Source organism: Cricetulus griseus, chromosome 5 (genome assembly GCF_003668045.3).
Source record: "Cricetulus griseus strain 17A/GY chromosome 5, alternate assembly CriGri-PICRH-1.0, whole genome shotgun sequence".
Classification (NCBI taxonomy): Eukaryota; Metazoa; Chordata; class Mammalia; order Rodentia; family Cricetidae; genus Cricetulus; species Cricetulus griseus.
Window position 1 is genome coordinate 191,692,938 of NC_048598.1, and position 18,714 is coordinate 191,711,651.

At 41.1% G+C, this 18,714-nt stretch overlaps 1 protein-coding gene across 1 annotated transcript in view; it reads left to right on the forward strand.

Annotated features, from left to right (window-relative positions):
* Positions 1-18,714, forward strand: part of Rapgef5 (Rap guanine nucleotide exchange factor 5) — a 222,048-nt gene that overhangs the window by 109,567 nt on the left and 93,767 nt on the right. Inside the window, 2 exon segments of the mRNA XM_035445921.1 lie at positions 3,466-3,539; positions 11,816-11,941. Of these exon segments, the coding sequence (XP_035301812.1) occupies positions 3,466-3,539; positions 11,816-11,941 (200 nt within the window).

The window sequence follows — 18,714 nt, forward strand, 5'->3', positions numbered from 1 at the left end:
GTGTGTGTGTGTGTGTGTGTGTGTGTGTGTGTGACAGTAGTGAAGAGATCATGGATTTGAGGATGGGGCACATGGGAGGAGACTGAGGGGGATTAGGGAAGGGTGATGAGAATTATATAAGCACAGTACTTATGCATGAAGCTCTAAAAGAAAAGTTAAAAGGAAGAAATAAAGTGCTATCAAGGCAGGCCCTTAGAGCCCTGGAAGCTGTCAGCTCTAGCACTCTGGGCTCCCTCCTGGCTAATTTACAAATAGATGCATTTAAACTAAATACCCTTAAGTGAATTAGCACTAAGTAGTTTGCATATACTGTTAGTTCTCCTGTGGCCTCTAATGTTCACTATTCAAAGTACATGCTCCGAGTCTTATGCTTGTGTTTTTGTTATGCTGAAGGCTATTTTCAAAGGCGGTTTCTTGCTTTTTAGATTCTGTGTGTGGAAAGATAAGGGGATGGTTTGTGTTGGCAGAAGGTGAGGCTTCTAGTCTCCCTGGTCCCAGAAGTGTCATTCCTGTGTACGTGTCCTACTGGAGGGAATTGCCCCAGAGTCAATATTTGCTTAGAAACTCTCCCCACAACCTACGCTTATTTGATCAGATAAGAAAAACATTGACCCCTGAATCTAAACAACTGCCCACCTCTTCCTCCTCTTGCCACTAAGCCTCACTGTTAGGAGACATGAAGAGAGAAAATGCCTCCTCATCGTTTTTGACATTGACATATATATTATAGGGTCAGTAGAAAGTTCCAACTACATAATTCACGTTCATGATTTCATGGGGTGAACATAAATCCTTTAAAGCCTAGAACAAATAAGTTTTGTTCTCTAGAGATGTATGTGAGCCACTAGCTAAATGCACCCTGAGACTTAAAATATTTAGTGTTTTTTTTTTTAAAAAAAAACACTAAGATTATTTATAAGCTGGACTGGGACATTCTCTTTTCTCCATCCTTCGGTATATAGATGTAGATACAAAATGGTACTCTAAAAACTGCTCAGAAAAATAGTATGATATTTATAAGCCCACAGTGAGTGAGTCCATGAGTACACTTAGGAGGGTGGGGGTTGTAGGCAGGTGTCCTCCTTCTGATGGAGAGGGCGGAAGGATGAATGTTACGGTGAGCACAGGGCTCTGCCTAAGACTGGCTGAAGGTCCTCATTGATTGCTGATTTGCCATCATCTCTTTCCTGCCCTTCCTTGCCAATGTGGAGTTCATTCGGTCTAAGAGTACAGCCCACATCTTCCATATTTATCTTTCTCCTTGCTGCCTCCCTAGTTAGTCTAAGTCATCCCATTTCTAAGGTAACAGTCACCTGACTGGCCTTTCGTTCCTACTTGCTGCTGTGACACCTTTATCACCCACAAACAGATTGACAGAACCTGAGAACACATGCATCAAAGGATATAAATTCTTCAGTGGTTCACCATGTCCTCTGACTCAAGTCTAAATTTACTGTGGTCTATACCATACCACTGTGTCCTGCAATGAATGGGTGATTAGCTCAGCCTTAAGTCTCATCTCAACTATGATTATTCAAAGAAGCACCAACCATGTCTTCCTGGCTTGCATGATCTCCCCACAACCCCAAGTAGGTCTGCTGCATTTTTCATAGTTGTTCTTGGGTGACTTTTCATCTTATCTCAGTTAAAAGTTTGTATTGCTGTCTTAGGGCTTTTTATTGCTGTGAAAAGACACCATGACCATGGCAACTCTTATAAGGAAACCATTTAATTGAGGGGGCTCCCTTACAGTTTCGGAGGTTCTGTCAGTTATCATAATGGTGGGGGACATGGAAGCATGCAGACAGATGTGGTACTAGAGGAATAGCTGAGAGTCCTACATCTTGTAGGCAACAGGAAGTTGACTGACTGACACACTGAGGGAAGCTTGAACAAAAGAAACCTCAAAGCTTGCCCCCCACAGTTACATGGACTTATTTAGTGTGTGGATGGGTGGGGGGGTATTGCATGGATGAGGGGATGTGTGTGGGGGGGATTCTTATGCCATGGTGTTCATGTTGAAATCAGGAGACAAATTGCAGGAGCCACACTCCAGTCCTCAGGTGGCAAGAGACTTTATACAGTTAGCCAACTCCCCCACCCCTCACTTCATCTTACATTTATTCTTGTAGCTGTACCTGGATGTTTCCCTGGGTAATATGTATACTTCATGGGGCAACTCTGTCTTGTTTGTGAGCAAAACTCCAATGCCAAGCACATAGTAGACACTCAACACACACTAACTTTTAATCATACAAACAAGCTGTACATACTAAAAAACTATCCGGTGGTCAAGCTTGGATCAGAGTTGCATATATTACATTTTTATTGATTATCTGTGTGAGAATAGGTGTTCCCAGGAATCTGGAGAATGGGAGGAATCTGGTCAGTAGTGAGCAGACTTCTAGAGAAGGAATCCACCGGCTAGAGTATGGCACTTGTATTTACTTATTATTTGAGACTGATTTAGGAGTTGCACCATGCTGGATTAAGTAAAGAAGAGGCTGGAACCAGGGCTTCTTGAGGCAGGTTATTGTAGCAGTGAGGAAAGAGTCATGATATGCTTGGCAAGGAGGTCTACAGGAAAGGGAGAGTTGGACACAGGACTCCAGAGTTTGGAATTTTGTGATGACAATGCACCCAGCAACTGAGCCATAAAACATTGTTTCCTGTGTGATGAGACACCTTATCTTGCCACTCAGAATACCCTGCACACATCATGCATACACACCCACGCACGCATCTGCTTTTGTGTTCGAGTTATAATCCTAGCTACTTGGGAAGTTGAGGTAGTAAGATCCAATGTTGAAGGCTTATACCTTAGTGAGATGCTGTTTCTATTTCTAAAAAAAAAAAAACAATTAAAAGAGTGAATGACCTGTGAACATAGCTCAGTGGTAGAATGTGAAGCCCCCAGCTCAATCCTCCACTAAAAGTATATTAATTTAATGACTCTTCTCAATAAACATGAGTAGAAACCCTTGCCTGTACCCAGAGTTCCTTTGACATCTTCGCCTGTGCTCCAGGGTTCCTTTGACACCCTTGCCTCATCCAGAGTTCCTTTGATACCCTCACCTGTACACCAGAGTTCCTTTGACACCCTTGCCTGTCTACCAGAGTTCCTTTGACACCCTCACCTGTACACCAGAGTTCCTTTGACACCCTTGCCTATACACCAGCGTTCCTTTGTCAAAGCACAATAATGAAAAGATAATGTCAGGATGTGATGGAATGGAGAGAAGAACTGAAATTAAAATTTCCCACTGTCATTAATTGGGTAGATGAGATAATGTACACAACAAAACCCCATTGTGACAGGTAACCTTCCATGGGAGTAGCAAATGGTATTGCTGTGTTTTCATTTTATGAGTGTAGCTTTATTTTTTTTCTGACAAGTTGTTATTTGGAAAAAATTACCATTTTCTTATGATGTGATATATGTTTGTCTTTATTTTTCTTTTAAAGCAATTGAACAAGATGATGAAAACACTGACAAGCACATAGAAGTGATAGAAGCCAGTGATGTTCCCGATCCTCAGGTATGCCACAGTGTTGTACCTTTCTCAGTCGAGGGTGGTTCGATGGGGCAGGTGCTCACAAATGAGGCAGATTTCCTTATGGGTCCTGTTGTTGCTCATTTTCACCGAGCAAACTGTTTAGTTTTGACATAAAGGCACTTCCCAAGAAAGACCCAAATTGTTCCCATAGAACTCCTCCTGTATCCAGTATAGTACTCTCTGTAATTTCACTTACTCACTGTCCAAACATGTGAAATAGAAATGCCCCCCCTAAATAAGCAATCCGTATGTTTTAAATTGTGTGTCACTCTGAGTGAACAATCTAGCTCCATCCTCCCCAGAATGCATTTTTTTCTTTGTTCTAACTCTCAATACTGTGTGCACTTCCTTCCATTAGTCACCAGATAGATGTATGTTTATCAGTTAAACAGCCCTGGTATTGCAGGGCTCCTTCAGTTTGCACTTCCATAATAGCCTGATGTTAAGTCACAATGCCCACATCACTCATCTCTTCTCACGGCTGTTGTGTCATCTCACATTATCACAAAATAAAAGGGTGGCTATGTGACAACATTTTGTAAAAGAAAAAGACCATATACATATAACACTTTCTGTAGTGTATTGGGTTAGTTGCTCTCTCTTGTTACTAGTTACTGTTGTTAACCTGTTACAATGCTTAATGTATAAACACAAGTATATCATGTGTGTAAAAACAGAATTCGGTACTATTTGTAATTTTAGGTATTTACTGGGGAACTTAGGATGTGTCTTTTTTAGATAGTGATTAATAGAGGAAATACACTTCTTTCTCACTTCCTCTCTCCCTCCCTCCCCTCTATATATCTATAGACTAATAGATTCATAGATGATTGATAGATTGATTGATTGATTGATTGATTGTTAGATGATTGATAGACAGATGATAGATGATAGACAGATAAATGGATAATGGATAGACGATAGATAGTAGACAGATGATAGATAGATAGATAGATAGATAGATAGATAGATAGATAGATAGACAGACAGATAGATGATAGATTCCACTTCTCAAAAAAGCAACTCAGTAAATGGAGTTGATACTTATGACTGGCCATCTCTTCAAGCTGGCAGGAGAGAAGGAGCTTGCGTCGTACTATAACAATTGCATCAGCTGCCAGAGGTCCTGGGCTGTTGATCCCTAATAGCTAAATCACAAATGGACAAGATTTTGAATTGGATACCTGAGTGTCATCAACCATTTACTTTATATTAAAATGAAGCATTTGAGGACTCAGTGTAGTTAGTTATGCTACTGACTTTTGCGTTGAAGGTCCAAAATCTGTTGATTGCACTTAGAATAATCATATTAGCTTTTGCCAGTCAAGACTGTACAGGTTGTAATATTTTAATAAATTTATGTTGTTTTATTATAATATGAATGATGCTATAGTTGAGTTTATATTGAAGTTATACATCAGGCTTCAGGTACACAGGAGTTCCCCAACTCAGCCTTCATTGCCTCAAGCTTAGGCAGAAAATGCTCTCACTGGAGAGCATCCCCCGGCCCAGAAAAAGTGGATTTTAGTGTTAAAGTAATGCAGTCATTGTTTTCAGATGTGACTGCTTATTTGTCCTCCCTCTGTGTCCTTTTCTGAAGGATTCCTGCCCATGTTTCATTTTTAGCCTTGGGGGAGTGGACCCACATTTTATGACTCCGTTTATTGAGGAAACAGACTTTTCATTGGCATTTGTAACATTGCTCAGGCTGAAAACCATACGCACAGCTTTAATTATGCATTACAGAGAATTTTTTTCTTCCAAAAGAGACCTTGAAATAGGCTTTTAAATAACTCTTCTGACAGGTACACATTAATCCTTCTCTTTCTCCAGCTTAGCAGCATTAGGTAAACTGTTTGGTAATGAATTTCACATAGATACATTAAATAGACCACACATATGAAAGTCTAGATCAAGGGCTGTAAATTATCTTGCCTCTTTTGTCTATAACAAAGCTCCCAAAGTGTATTAATAAATTCATGGGTTTCTTGAATTAAATTACTAAATTACAGAGCCATGAAAGGGACCCCCTCAGAGAACATCTGGTTTCATGTTGTACTTCCAAGACTACTGTCCTCCGAACCATGGAAGATTTGTGATATCTCTGGGCTGAACGTCCTCCAGGGAAAAAGTGCTCTCCATACAGTTATCTGAGACCTTTCCACCAAGTCATCACTTTATAAGTAGTGCTGTAGAATTCTGTAGTCATTTTATAAATAGAGCTGTAGAATTACCTAATGAAAATACATCAAAAATTAAATGGAAACTGGAATACCAAGGCGGTATTATTACTTTTTCAATTAGAAAACACGAAATAAGTATAAAAGTTAAAATCTGAAATGTACTTTTTAAAGTAATAACATTTGTTACTTAAAATGCAAATATTTGACTTATGCATTGTGATGTCTGGTTCAGATAAAACTGTTTCCTTATACAAGAAAGAAAGGGGGTACAAAAACCCAAGTCTGTATTTATGATCCTTATCATGACATGAAATTTCTTGAAAATTTGGGTTTTTGTAGAAAATAAGAATATAGCCAGTGCCTCTCATCTCCTCCATCGGTTGCTGTTGTTTACAGAGCTGTGCATGGGACTCACGGAGTCTGAATCAGAGCCCTTGCAGGTTCTGTTCATTGAGCTGGACACAGTAGCTCCCAGAACTCCCAGCTGGGACCAGCCCTGCTGGTTTCATGCACACGTTCCCTCTGATACTCAGAAGGCCAAACTGGAAGCAAGAGTGAAGGCTGTATTACTGGGGTGTCTTGTCTGAGGCTTTGTGGTATGTCAGCATCTCCTCTACAACAGGAGACAGTGAATCACTGAGGGTGGTGGCATGGAGCAGAAAGAATTCTCAGGTGTGAGCACAGAAAAATTCTCTAGATACCAGAAATTTGCTGCTTTAAGAATACAATCTTTAGGGGGCTGGAGAGATGGCCCAGTGGCTGAGATCACTCACTGCTCTTCTGAAGGCCCTGAGTTCAGTTCCCAGCACCCACATGGCAGCTCACAACTGCTTGATGCTGTCTTCTGGTGTGCAGATGTACTTACAGACAAAGTACCCGTATATATTAAATACATACATATATACATGAATAAATAAATGAAAGGAATGCCATCTTTATAGAATGCTAATTATTTGCAAGTAGAAATAGCCCCCATACAGTTTCCTTGTCCTCATATCATAAAGGAAGGTACTTAATACCATTTATTCCCTTCTACCCTTTCTTGCATTGATTAAAAACACAACTTCTTGATTGGTCCATGTATTTGGCATTATCTCAGATGATAGGACCCATTAAAATTCTGACAAACAAGGAATATACTCTTAGGAGGAAAGCTAGGGTGGTAAAAAGTATTTAAAAGTAAAAATCAATTGGACCCTCAGTGATACTCTAGATCAACAGTTCTCAGCCTGTGGATCCTGGCCCCTTTGTGGGTTGTTGCATATCAGATATTTACATTAGAATTCATAGCAGTAGCAAAATCACCATTGTGAAGTAGCAAGGGCAATAATCTTATGGTTGGGGGTCACCACAGTATGAGGAACTGTATTAAAGGGTTGTAGCGTTGGGAAGGTTGAGAAACACTGGCCTAAAGCACCTCTGGATTTCCGCTGTCTAGTTTCCTTGTAGGCCAGGAGATGACAACCACAGCCCCTGCCTACTGAAAACAGCCTATTCTATCTGCTTACCCACCACCCCTTGCTGCTCCAGGGTTTCCCCTGCAGAGCCAAGTAGTTGCAACATACAACCTGAGATATTTACCGACTGGCCTGGCACAAAAATTTTGCTAATACTCGCCACTTAGATGTCTGCTATGTGCCTGTTTCTCAAACCACCAGCATCTTCTTCCCAATTCTTACTCTTAGTCAGTAGCTTCTGGGAAAAAGATGCCTTCAGTAAAGAATCTTCACCAGTTGCCCCCATCAGACTCTGCCAGCCTACCTGCATGTTGCCTCCTGTCCCAGTGGTTGGAACGCTGATATTTACATTTCTGTCTAAGGGGGTAGATCCTTATCTTCTTTTCAAACTCAAGGGTATTAATCTTGAAAATGTGCTCACTCACATTCTCTGTCACTCCCACTCTTCCCCCCGCCCTTCCTCTCCCTCTCTTGTATGGTCAAATTTCCCTGTGTAGTACATGATTTCTAACATAGATAAATATTCGGAAGTACCCCCTCATCTCAACTCCACCGAGCCAGCAGAACTCTCGTTCTCATCATTCTTCAGCTGGGACCAGTCTGTCCCAGTATCCTTGGGGTTCTCTGTTGGCTGTGAGTTAGTGAAATTGTCCGCCTAACCCACCTCAAGAGGAGATTCCTCTCCTCAAAATTCCTTTATCAAATTGATAGTTATTTGGAAACATCAGATACAGTGTAAGGGTAGACCCCACACACACACACACATCCAGAAGCATACTGGTAGACCCCACACACACATACTCATCAGCATACTGGTAGACCCCCCCACACACATACTCATCAGCATACTGGTAGAGCCCCCTACACACACACACACACACACACACACACACACACACACACACACACACACACACACACACACACACACACTGAAACCCTTTATCCCCCCAGATTTCCCCTGAAGCTGCTCCCTCTTCCTATCTCCTTTCCTATTCTTTGCACCCTCCCACTGAAACATTGCAGTCAGCTCTTTGATTTATCTCACTGCATTCAAATAACCAAAGCAAGACTGTCTATGCTCTGGATGGACCCAGCATCCTGCCCCTGCCCACACCTTTGCTTCTGAACCTAGAGACTGCCAAGCCTCATCCTCCTGGGACTTTGAGTAGACAACTTTCTTCCATACTACCCCAATAATGACAGTTATTGGGGAAACTCCCAAACAACATCTGCTGACACTGCTTTGAAAACGCATCTAGATGCCCCTCGTGTCTTCCACTGCCTCGAGTGGGTGACACATCCCGGGTGAACACATGTCTTGTTCATGCTCTTCTAGTTCCAGCTACTTCATCCTTCCCGCTAAGACACGGTGAGCCTCTATGCTGTAAATTTGTTTTGTGATCATTTTCTGCTGAAGCCATTCTAAAAAAATTCATCTTGTTCAGAACAAGAATCCCAACTCTTGTTTCCATAAGAAAAACACTCTCATGTATTTTAATAATAATATTTATTGTCTTACAGATCCATTTAATACCAAATTTAAGTACAACATATTTTATAGCATACCTGGTAAGATATCATTAGCTCGTATCTTCACAAAGAAACATAATTTTAAGAAGTAACATAGTTCATCTTTATGAGGACTGATTATTATAATTCTCACTATTAAACTAAAATTTATATTCTGTAAATTCTGTGTATTTGTTTTTTTTTTAATTAAATGCAATATTGTCCTGCTGATGTAAGATGCCATCTATTCAGTGCCCAACCTGACTCCTTTAAAAAGCAGAGAGCCTGATTCTTCATTTCATTACTATGTGGATCTTTATATTTAAGTTACTTCATTTTAAAATTTGAATTGAATGTATCAATCTTTGGCAACACAAAGTATATGGAGTAGGTATGGCTAATACTAGGCAAAACTCTACCAATAAAGTAAATCTCTAGGACAACATGAACTTTTTTTTTTCCAAGACAGGGTTTCTCTGTGTAGCTTTATAGACCAGGCTGGCCTCAAACTCAGAAGTCCACCTGCCTCTGCCTCCCCCTGCCCGGCCATGAAATTATTTTTTAACACATACACACTAGATGCATACCATGTGGTATTTCAGTGTACTTATACACGCTATAAGTTGAAATCAGGATAAGCACACTTATTTAAACATTTGTTATTTATTTATGACAGAGACTTTAAAAATACATTATCTTTGCTTTGGGAAACATTTATCGATTAGTGTCATGTCTGAGACTAGGGTGACTGTTGAGACTGTAAGTGTTTAGAATTCCTTGTTTCCTTGCTGTCCTGCATCCTTTGGTTCCTATACAGTCTTTCTGCCTTCCCTTCTAGCATTCTGCAACCTCTGAGGGGAGGGATTTGATGCAGACACCCCGTTTAGGACAATAAACTCCTAATATAGCCCTGAAGGAAACTAGGTGGTTGGATCCTGCACATCTCTGGCCATCTCACCAAGCAGCCCCTGACGAGTTCTGTCCTCCTGGGATGATATTCTGTGTTGGTCCTACGGCATGCCAAGCACACCAAACTCAGAGTTCTTGTTCTTCTGCTTAAAACACACTTGTTGGGGAATTGACATGTCTTTTCCTTGGTTCTTTTCGGTCTCTGTTCAAATGCCATTTTATTGGAAAATCTCCTGCTTCTCTGGTGACCTCTAGTAATTGCCCGGACCTCTCCTGCTTTATTTTTGTTTCCTGTCATAAACCACCTAGTTTTTCTATTTCTGTTTTTTTTTTTAAAACGTTATAGAATCTTCTTCCTCCGATGAATGTAAGCTCCAGGAACAGGAGGGCCTCTGAGGAATTTATTCTATAGCTTTAGGATTTATGTGGGTGGTTATTAGGTAAAGTCTATTGAATGGATGTATAAGATATAATAGACAGCTGGAGTTGGTGGCATACGCCTTTAATCCCAGCACTCAGGAAGCAGAGGCAGATGGATCTCTGTGAGTTCGAGACCAACCTGGTCTATAAGAGCTAGTTCCAGTATAGCCTCCAAAGCTACACAGAGAAACCCTGTCTCAAAAAACCAAATAAATAAATAAACAGACAACTAGAGATATGGGTCTGGATAATAGTAAATGATGTTGCAAAGAGTATGTTTAATGCTAGAAAGGTTGTGTTATTGGATAAGGGATAGCCCTTGTTCCAGCTGATACCAAATAACTTCAAGAGTTATCGGGTGTTTGGGGGGGGGTGGGGGAGTAGGACGGGGCTTTCCAGCAGCTGGCTGTCCACCATGTACAGGATGTCTTAAGATAAACTGAGGTCCTTGTCCAAGGAAATGTAGGAAAAAAACTAAAAACACCATTTGTGAGGAATGTTATAAATGTAAACCTCAAGCTTTAGTGGGAGAATTCTGCTTGCTGCCCTCTAGGGGTCTGTGATGGTTAGTTGGGACATTTTCTTTTCTTCTGAGCCCTTGGGAATAAAGTTGCAGCTGTTGCTGTGCATGTCTGGTTTTATTCTGTGATGCCATTTGAGAGCAAGGTGCCTTTCACACCAGCTGTTAAGTCCATGAAGCTCGCCTGTTGGTGGGGGCACAGACCTTTAGTCACAGCACTTGAGAGGCAGATGCAGGAGGATCTCTGTGAGTTTGAGGCCAGCCCAGTCTATAGAGTGAGTTCCAGGACAGCCAGCTGTTACATAGAGAGACTCTGTCTTGGGTGTATGTATGATAGAGGGGAAGGACCATGAAGCTTGAGTACTCTGGAAAACCCTGTCCCCGTATTTGGTCACATTACTGAATATGTTCAAATCTTGTAGGTTATATTGGGTAAATAAAGATTCAGTGGTTTTGACTAATCCTGCCAAGTTAACTTCAGTATTATTATTATTATTATTATTATTATTATTATTATTATTAGATCATGCCTTGGTATGTTTGTGAACCATTTAGGAAAGAATTTGAATAGAAATAGTTTATAATCTCTGTGTTAGAATGACCTTTTTTCCCCCCTATTCTAAACTCTTAGATTTACCTCCTTCCTATTATTCCTACTTACATACAGCCTTCAATATATAAAGAAATATATTATGCTTAGTGGGCTGTTTCTAAATGTCCATGACTGCTCTTACTCAGGTCCTTATAGTAATTTTCCAGTTGTGGGGAAAAATAAGTTTATCCCATAATCTTGCTGTGTTTGTCCATGGAATGATCCACTCGAGCTAAAGAATTGGGAAGTTGTAGACGTTATTTTTAGGACGCTGTATCACTTCGCCCTTTTTTGCCAGAGTGGTTCCTGGCTAACTTTCCCATGAATTTTTAACCTTTTGCTGGGCTTTGCTTATGTAACAGGAAACAGGCTGTCAGGAACAAACAAATACCAGCCTATCAGGCGCACACATACTAGCAAATGATTTAGTTTGCTCTTCCAGCTCTTAAAGTAGACTGATACATGTTCTCAATCTGAAGTCTCTATGGTATCTCTACATTAAGACAACACAGATTTAACTTTGGAAAGGCGAAATCTTTTACAAAGGCCATGATTTAATTCAGGCCACAGGGAAAATGTGTTTCCTATAAGGTGAACTTTGTGTTGGTGTCATGTCCTGGGACTGTGGATTTAAGTATATCTTCGCTTTTTCTCCAACTCTTAAGGCTGGGGTGATGTGCAAGCTTCAAGAGAGAGATGATATTGGCCGAATCGAGCTGGTCCAGAAGCTAGCAAGAGATAATTGTCCGTTTTTACAAATAGATAAAAAGGAGCCGGAGAAGTCTGAACAGGTAAGCCCCCTTTCCTTTTGGGGATGTGGATCAGAACGGGTGGGAAAATGCTTGTATATAGAGGGCTAGAGTCTTTTATTTGGAATTGTTTAGGATTTTACCTCTGCAAGCAGCCTTCTCAGTAAACATGGTAGGTGCTCTGAACTCTTAAGCTAGTGATTTGGGGACTGAGTTTGTAAGAGACCTCTTCTCAGACGGAAGCCATATAGAAATGTAGATAACCAGGAGTTTGCATGTCTGTCATGATTCTGAGTTGATGGCTTCCAGGTACTACACTGTAAATTTTGTTCCATCCAATAGTACAGAGAGCGTAGTAGATATTTGAGACTATTCCAATGCACTTCTATGTTTACCTTGGTTGTGGGTCTCACTTGCAAAGAAACGTATGTATCCTGAGTCACTAGAAAGAGATAAAGGGCAGAAAAACAGAGGGCGGGGTCAGATGGAGGCTTCCCAGTAGCTTCTCAGTGCCGTGTTCCAACAAGAGTGACATTGTGTGGATACAGTGAAAGCTGGGGGGAAAGGACGAGCTGCTTGGTCCCCTGAAAGCAGTTATTCAGCCAGAGCCGGGAGAGTTGAGAATGCTGCCCTCAGGCCAGGGAGACAATGTAGCCACTTTGTCTTGCCACATATTGTGATCCACTGATTGTTATTTGTTAAGACTTCACTCTTACTACCCCGGACTGCTCACAAAGGAGAACAGCTCCCTCTCTTTCTCCAGCTGTAATTTTTGTTTCACATTTTATTTTTCAAACCCTTCCAGGGGAGAAGCTGCTACATGGCTTTTTCAAGCCCTAAGTCTGTTGATACAAATGACAGGGTTTTACTGAGTGAGGGATGGGCCAGGACCTTCAGGGCTAGCTGTTCAGCTTAGGAACATGGGATATTTTCAACCGTTAGACTTAGCATTGTGACAGTTGTTGTCTCAAGTGGAGGGAATGATGATAATTTCAGAGCCTTGAGACTGAACTGTTGCAGGGCTAGCTGTTGGCTTCAAAGTGTACTTGGGAGATTCAGACACCTATCCTTTACTGAGTATTGTAGAAAAGTTTTAAGTGCTGGTGTAAGGTGTTAAAAGCATCCTAGGGTCTGCCTGTGTCACAGCCTAATTCTTACCCCATCATATCCTTAGGATATTTTGTATGTCTTAATGTGAAGCTTCAGCTTCTCAAGGTGCTATTCCTTTGGATTCATTTTAATTAGGAGACCCATAGCTTTCATTTGCTTTTTTGTTTCAAAATGCACTGTTGATGGTGTGAAATCATGCCATAGTTTTAATTAGGGGTATTCTTTCCTAGTTGTCCTTTAAATGAATGCTGTATCTTTTGGGTGATTGCAAATGAGATGCACTGAACCAGTGACAACTTGGGATAGGGCAGAGTCGTTCAAAGCCAAATGGTAGAGCCTCACTCCACAAGAGCTACATGTAGGCATCATCGGTGAAGAACTTTTTGCTGTTCATGAGACACCCGGTGTTGCCTTTGTGTTGTAATTATTTTAATCCAGAGTATTACAGTTGTGGCTAGTGAGATTATAATTCCCTCCAAACTGCAGAAATCTGAAGGTGGTGCTCGTCATTCCTAAGGGTTTTTAAGGAGCCAGGAATTCAAGTGTGAAGATTTGCAGCATGGTTTATGATTATCTTTTCTTACCTTTAAACCCGTTAAAGTCTCTAAGAGTTTTTACAGTTTTCACAGTAATGTTTTCAGTTCTTGCATGAATGTTACATGAGAGATACATTCACATCTCTGAAATGTTTACATCTAAGAGGAAAGATGTGTAAACAAACATTGGAATTATGGCTTTTCCCAGTGGACTTTCCCCTGGAGGTTAAAGAAAGGAAAGGTGACTATCAAGGACCTTCCTGTCTCACTGGCAAATGTAAAATCAGCTGAGGTGTGATCTTCTTCTGCAGGGTGGCACCGACTGAGTCAGGCGCACCCAGAGAGAAAACCAATGTGCTGTTCCATAAAGGAATGGCTGCAGATTAGGCACCTGCATGCTCTTACAGTCGTTATCTTAAGAATCCAAGCCTTCTGACCTGATTTCAACCGTTCATATCTTGAGAATCTGTTGTAACAATACTTTTTGCTAAGTTCGGTGTTCATGAGCTTCAGTGCCTTTGCAATCTCAGGTCCTGGCTCTTCCTCACACAAACTCGATGGACTCGAACAGCTTGGGCAGAGGAAACTGCAACTCACCAATGTAAACCCAAGTCTACTTCTTCCTCCAATTTCTACAGTAATGACCCAGCCCTACAATTGTGTACAGATTTCCTTTCTTTCATCGTTTTATAATCGTTTATATACCTCATCTAGCATTCCTGGCTGAAGCTACATAAAAAGTGGTTACATTTACTTTAGAATCCCAATGTCCGTTGGGCTATTCCTTTTTACTCAGCCCTATTCTCCAATTGCAGAACTCTACATTCTGTTCCTTTCATTATGCATGTGCCCAAACAGGGAAGTAACCTTGAAGGAAAACTACTGGGCATGGTGTAAAGTTAGTAAGACAAAGCCCTTGTGGCTCTTGTTGTCCTATTACAAATTCAAGGGATTAGAACCTTCTGATCGGGCATTTCTAGTATTTTCTTAAATTGGCAAATGCTATGATTATAAATTCATGCAATCATTGAAATGTTTCACTATGTGCTTATGCCAAGGTGTTTCAGGAGGGAAAATTAGAAATGTAATTATCATGTTTCTCTGGAGTCACTCAGCATATCTATTTTCTGTTAACTAGCTGTAGGCAAAATTGAGCATCACGAATTTCTAAGTGCTGATAATTAATATGTGAAAACTTACACAAGAGGGCAAAAATGGGACTGTGTCTTCTAAACATTATGATGGGAGAATTAACATCCCATCGTTAATTCTTTGAAGAAATTAGCCTCTTATGTGGGCATAGAAATTATAAGTCTTTATTCTGTGGTGTACCAGTTGAGGAAAGAAACAAGCAGGAATTCTGCACTTGACCTTGGAGGATGACTGATGATGACCTCTGCCTTTTAGGCAGAGTACCAGCCGTTGGTGATTCATGGGGAATGGAAAAAGGTGGGCTGGAAGGCTAAAATGCAGTTGTGAAAGACCTAGTAAGCCACCCTGGTGAGTTTAGACTTGTCTTTCTGGCAAAGGAGAGCCACCAAATAAGACAAGTAAGGTGGCTAGATGTGGGCTTTGTCAGATCTCTCTGGCTTCAGTTCAGAGAAATAATTGGGTGAGGAAGAGGGAAATGTTGGCAAGAATCTTACAAAGCTATTGTAGTCAGTCCGATGAGAGGTGTTAGCCTGTGGGAACTGAGAAGGCGGTAGACGTTAAGAGCTGTGTAGGCATGAAATGGCAGAGCCTTATGACAGATAATCAGGAAGGCATGCTGTATTTTATATTGAATAACTTTTTAATGCTGATTAATGCTTCTTGAATACAGAGTAGAAATAAGTGTGTTGTGGTTATTTTTTATAGTTTATTTTTATCTTTAGAGACAGAAACCTCACTGTGTGGTTCAGAGTGGCTTTGGATTCATGGTCCTCCAGTCTTACTTCTCTGAACGCTTGGGTTGTAGTTCTGTAACAACATGCCTGGCTAGGAGCTGCTCTGTCTGTCACCAGAACAGTGGTTCCCTTGGGGACTTTATCCCAAATCCACATGAACCATTGGCCTTGCTTTGTTTCCCTGAGCTGTTCAGAAATGGTCTGGGCTGTCAATGTATTTCTGGGTTATGAGTTGCTAGTTGGCTAATGGTGTGGAGACCGCATAAACATTTTCCCCCCAAAACAATCCCCTTGAAAGAGCATCTCTACCTATCCCCACTCTTTTGACCACACTTAGCTGTTTGCTGCAGTGCAGTCTACTTTGTTCAGAAAAGGTCTCTATTAACGTTAGGCTTCTTCTTTTGACCTATGTCTTCCAGGTGGGTCACTTTGACAGATACTGTTATTCTAGAATGTTCTCTTCCTATCCATTCAGGCATTAAACTTTTACTTAAGTTGCTTTCAGAGAGAATTGAGAATAACTGTGCTAGCTACCCTTCCTCAAGAAGTTAATCTAGTTGTGAAGAAAAGACACTGTGATGATTGACAGCTCTGCAGGAAGAGCACCTCTGCATTGAGAACACACAGAGAGATAAACATGGGTGGGGGTTATTTATAGCTGGGGATACTGGATTCTGTCTATAGCAGAGGTATGATTTGATATGGTTTTTAAGGTAAGTTTGGGTCAGATCTAAACAATTCTAATTGAAGACTATTCCAGTTTGACGGATTAGAAAGCTGAGGGTGATGGTGGTTAGGTTATCGATAGGCTGGGCGAACTCCAGTGTGGTGGCCTTGGGAGTACATCTTCCCTCAGTACTTGTCACTGGAGTAAGGACTCAGAGGAGCTAGGACACTCAGGTGACAGGAATCATGGTGTCTCTGAGGAAGAAGAAATGAATGAGACAGGCAGCCTTGGAGGAAGGGGACAGAATGATGGCAAGGTACCACAGGGAGGTGGAGGCGGGAAAAGGGGAGGCGGGGTACTCATTTCTCGGCACGTTTTGCATCAATAAAACTGATATTGAAGTCTCTGTGTAGACGTGAGTGATATTTTCTGGAATGAGCTGTAGAATTAACCAGGAGACTGAAACTGTTTCTTTTGAAATGTAGCTCATGTTTTATGTACAGGAGATACACCAGCTGTAGCTCCCCAACAGACTCCCCCAGTTTCCACTTGTAGACATTGTATATAAGCAGTTGTTCAGCAGGACTTTCCTGAGGGGCTTCGTCTCCACCCTGCCTCTTCCCACCCAGTTTTCTTCAGTTCCTTTGTTAAGTCTGAGGACCCACCCTTACTTCCTTCCCCTTCTCTAATTCACTCATGATATACGGGTGGAAAGGGGACTTGGCACATTCTGAAACTGAATCTTGGCATGGTCTGCTGCCTACCCCAGGGAAAGCTCCCTATCGCTCCCCCTGGACCGGAATTTCCTTTTCCCTGTTTCCTGCAGCCTCATCCTGGAATTCTACAGACGTCAAAGGGGCCCCTTGTTTAAGAATTGCTGAGAAGTGGTTTAGTGTATCCTGACTTCTGTCACTCCTATTTTATACATTCAAAGTTTGTTTCTGTGACTTCATTTTTATTTTAAAAGTAGGGCTAAATGTAGGGTGGGTCTTTGTTACTCTGTGTAAAATACTAGAAAGGAACCTGTTTTGTCACACAGCTTGTATTCAAATTTGCAACTGTACATGCAGGTGATAATAATTTCAAATATTCTCACCAGTATTTAAAGTCTGCCATTAAAATGATTTAGCCCAAAGACGTCTTAAAGAGGAATAGAAATTTCTAGTATCATTGTTTGCACTGAAAGCCAGAATTCAGATGTAATGGTTAATTCTTCAGACCTTAAGTTATGCATCTACAAAGAAGAAGTCACCACATTGAAATCATGTTAGTGTTCTTGATATCAAGATTCTGACTTTGGGGTTGGGTTGGTATTAAAGTTATTGTTTCAGAGGAAGTGGGCTTCCTTGAGTGAATTAATTTTGACCCATTTTGAATCAATCTGGCCTCAGAGTGACACAAACGATCTGGCCACAGAGTAATAACATAAGGTAGGAGATGGCAATTTTTACTCCCAAGAAGTTTACAATCTAGTTTAGAATAGATCTTGAACATAAAGAACACAAATTCCTCCAAGACAGTGTTGAAAGTCTCAATAATTCCATTCCGCCGGCACTGAGCATGAGGGGCACAAACCCAGCAAACATTTTTCACACTGCAGCCTTCCATAGTCTCTTACCTATGTAGGGACGAGGCTTGCAAGTCTGATTCACTCTGTGTGCTCCTGGAATTCTAGACTTTGTTTTTCTCTCCCTCTCCAAATGGCAGCTGCCAGTGTGTCTCAGGACTGCCTCCCGCTGTCTGGTGGGTCCATCTGCTCATTAACTGTTGGTTTAGGTTCTCAGAAGAAGCCCATTGCAAAATCTGCCCTCTCCCCACCCTAAGGGAGAAAATTTTGTCAATTTGTCATTATGGTATTTTTTTTTTCCCTGAATATGTTCAAGTTTATTTTGAAAGCCCAGACATGGAAGTTGATCCTGGCTTAGTTAGCTTGATTTATCAAACTCTTGTTGTCAAGGTTTTCTTTTTCCATGCTGTACAACTGTTCTCTAAGTTTATTGGGTGCTTATATCATAACACTAAAGTTATGATATAAGCTAGGAAATAAGTTAAAGTGATGTATAGGCAACCAGACTATTTTTCTTGGCTATTGTCTCCCTTAACCCTTCTCTCATGGTACCTCTTTCTAGAACCAATACTTTCCTTCTCTACCTCCAGGCTAAGTGATCTAAACTAATATAATTATGTACAATACTTTATCAGCTGCTGTCTGGGCAAGTAACTCTAACTCCTTAGCAGATTGGTTTTATTTAGGTTTCTAGAGGGTACTTGAAGACAGACTGTGGTGGAAAGGATGCCCAAGCATATGGGGCCTCTGTAAGAACCATGTAACAGTGAAAAAAGGAAAACAAGAGCTATAGAAGAGTAGAGAGATGGAGGAACCAACTTATGCTGTGCCTTGCTGTAGGCAGAGGTTCTTGTCCTGCCTGGTCCCACAGCTGCTTTGCCCCAAATAATACACAAAGACTTACGTTAAGTATGAAATGTCTGGCCAATAGCTCAGGCTTCTTATTGGCTAGCTCTGTCTTAATTATTAACCCTTTTCTATTAATCTATGTATTGACACAAGGCTGTGACTTACCCTTTATCCAGCATGCTACTCCTTGGGCAGCTTGG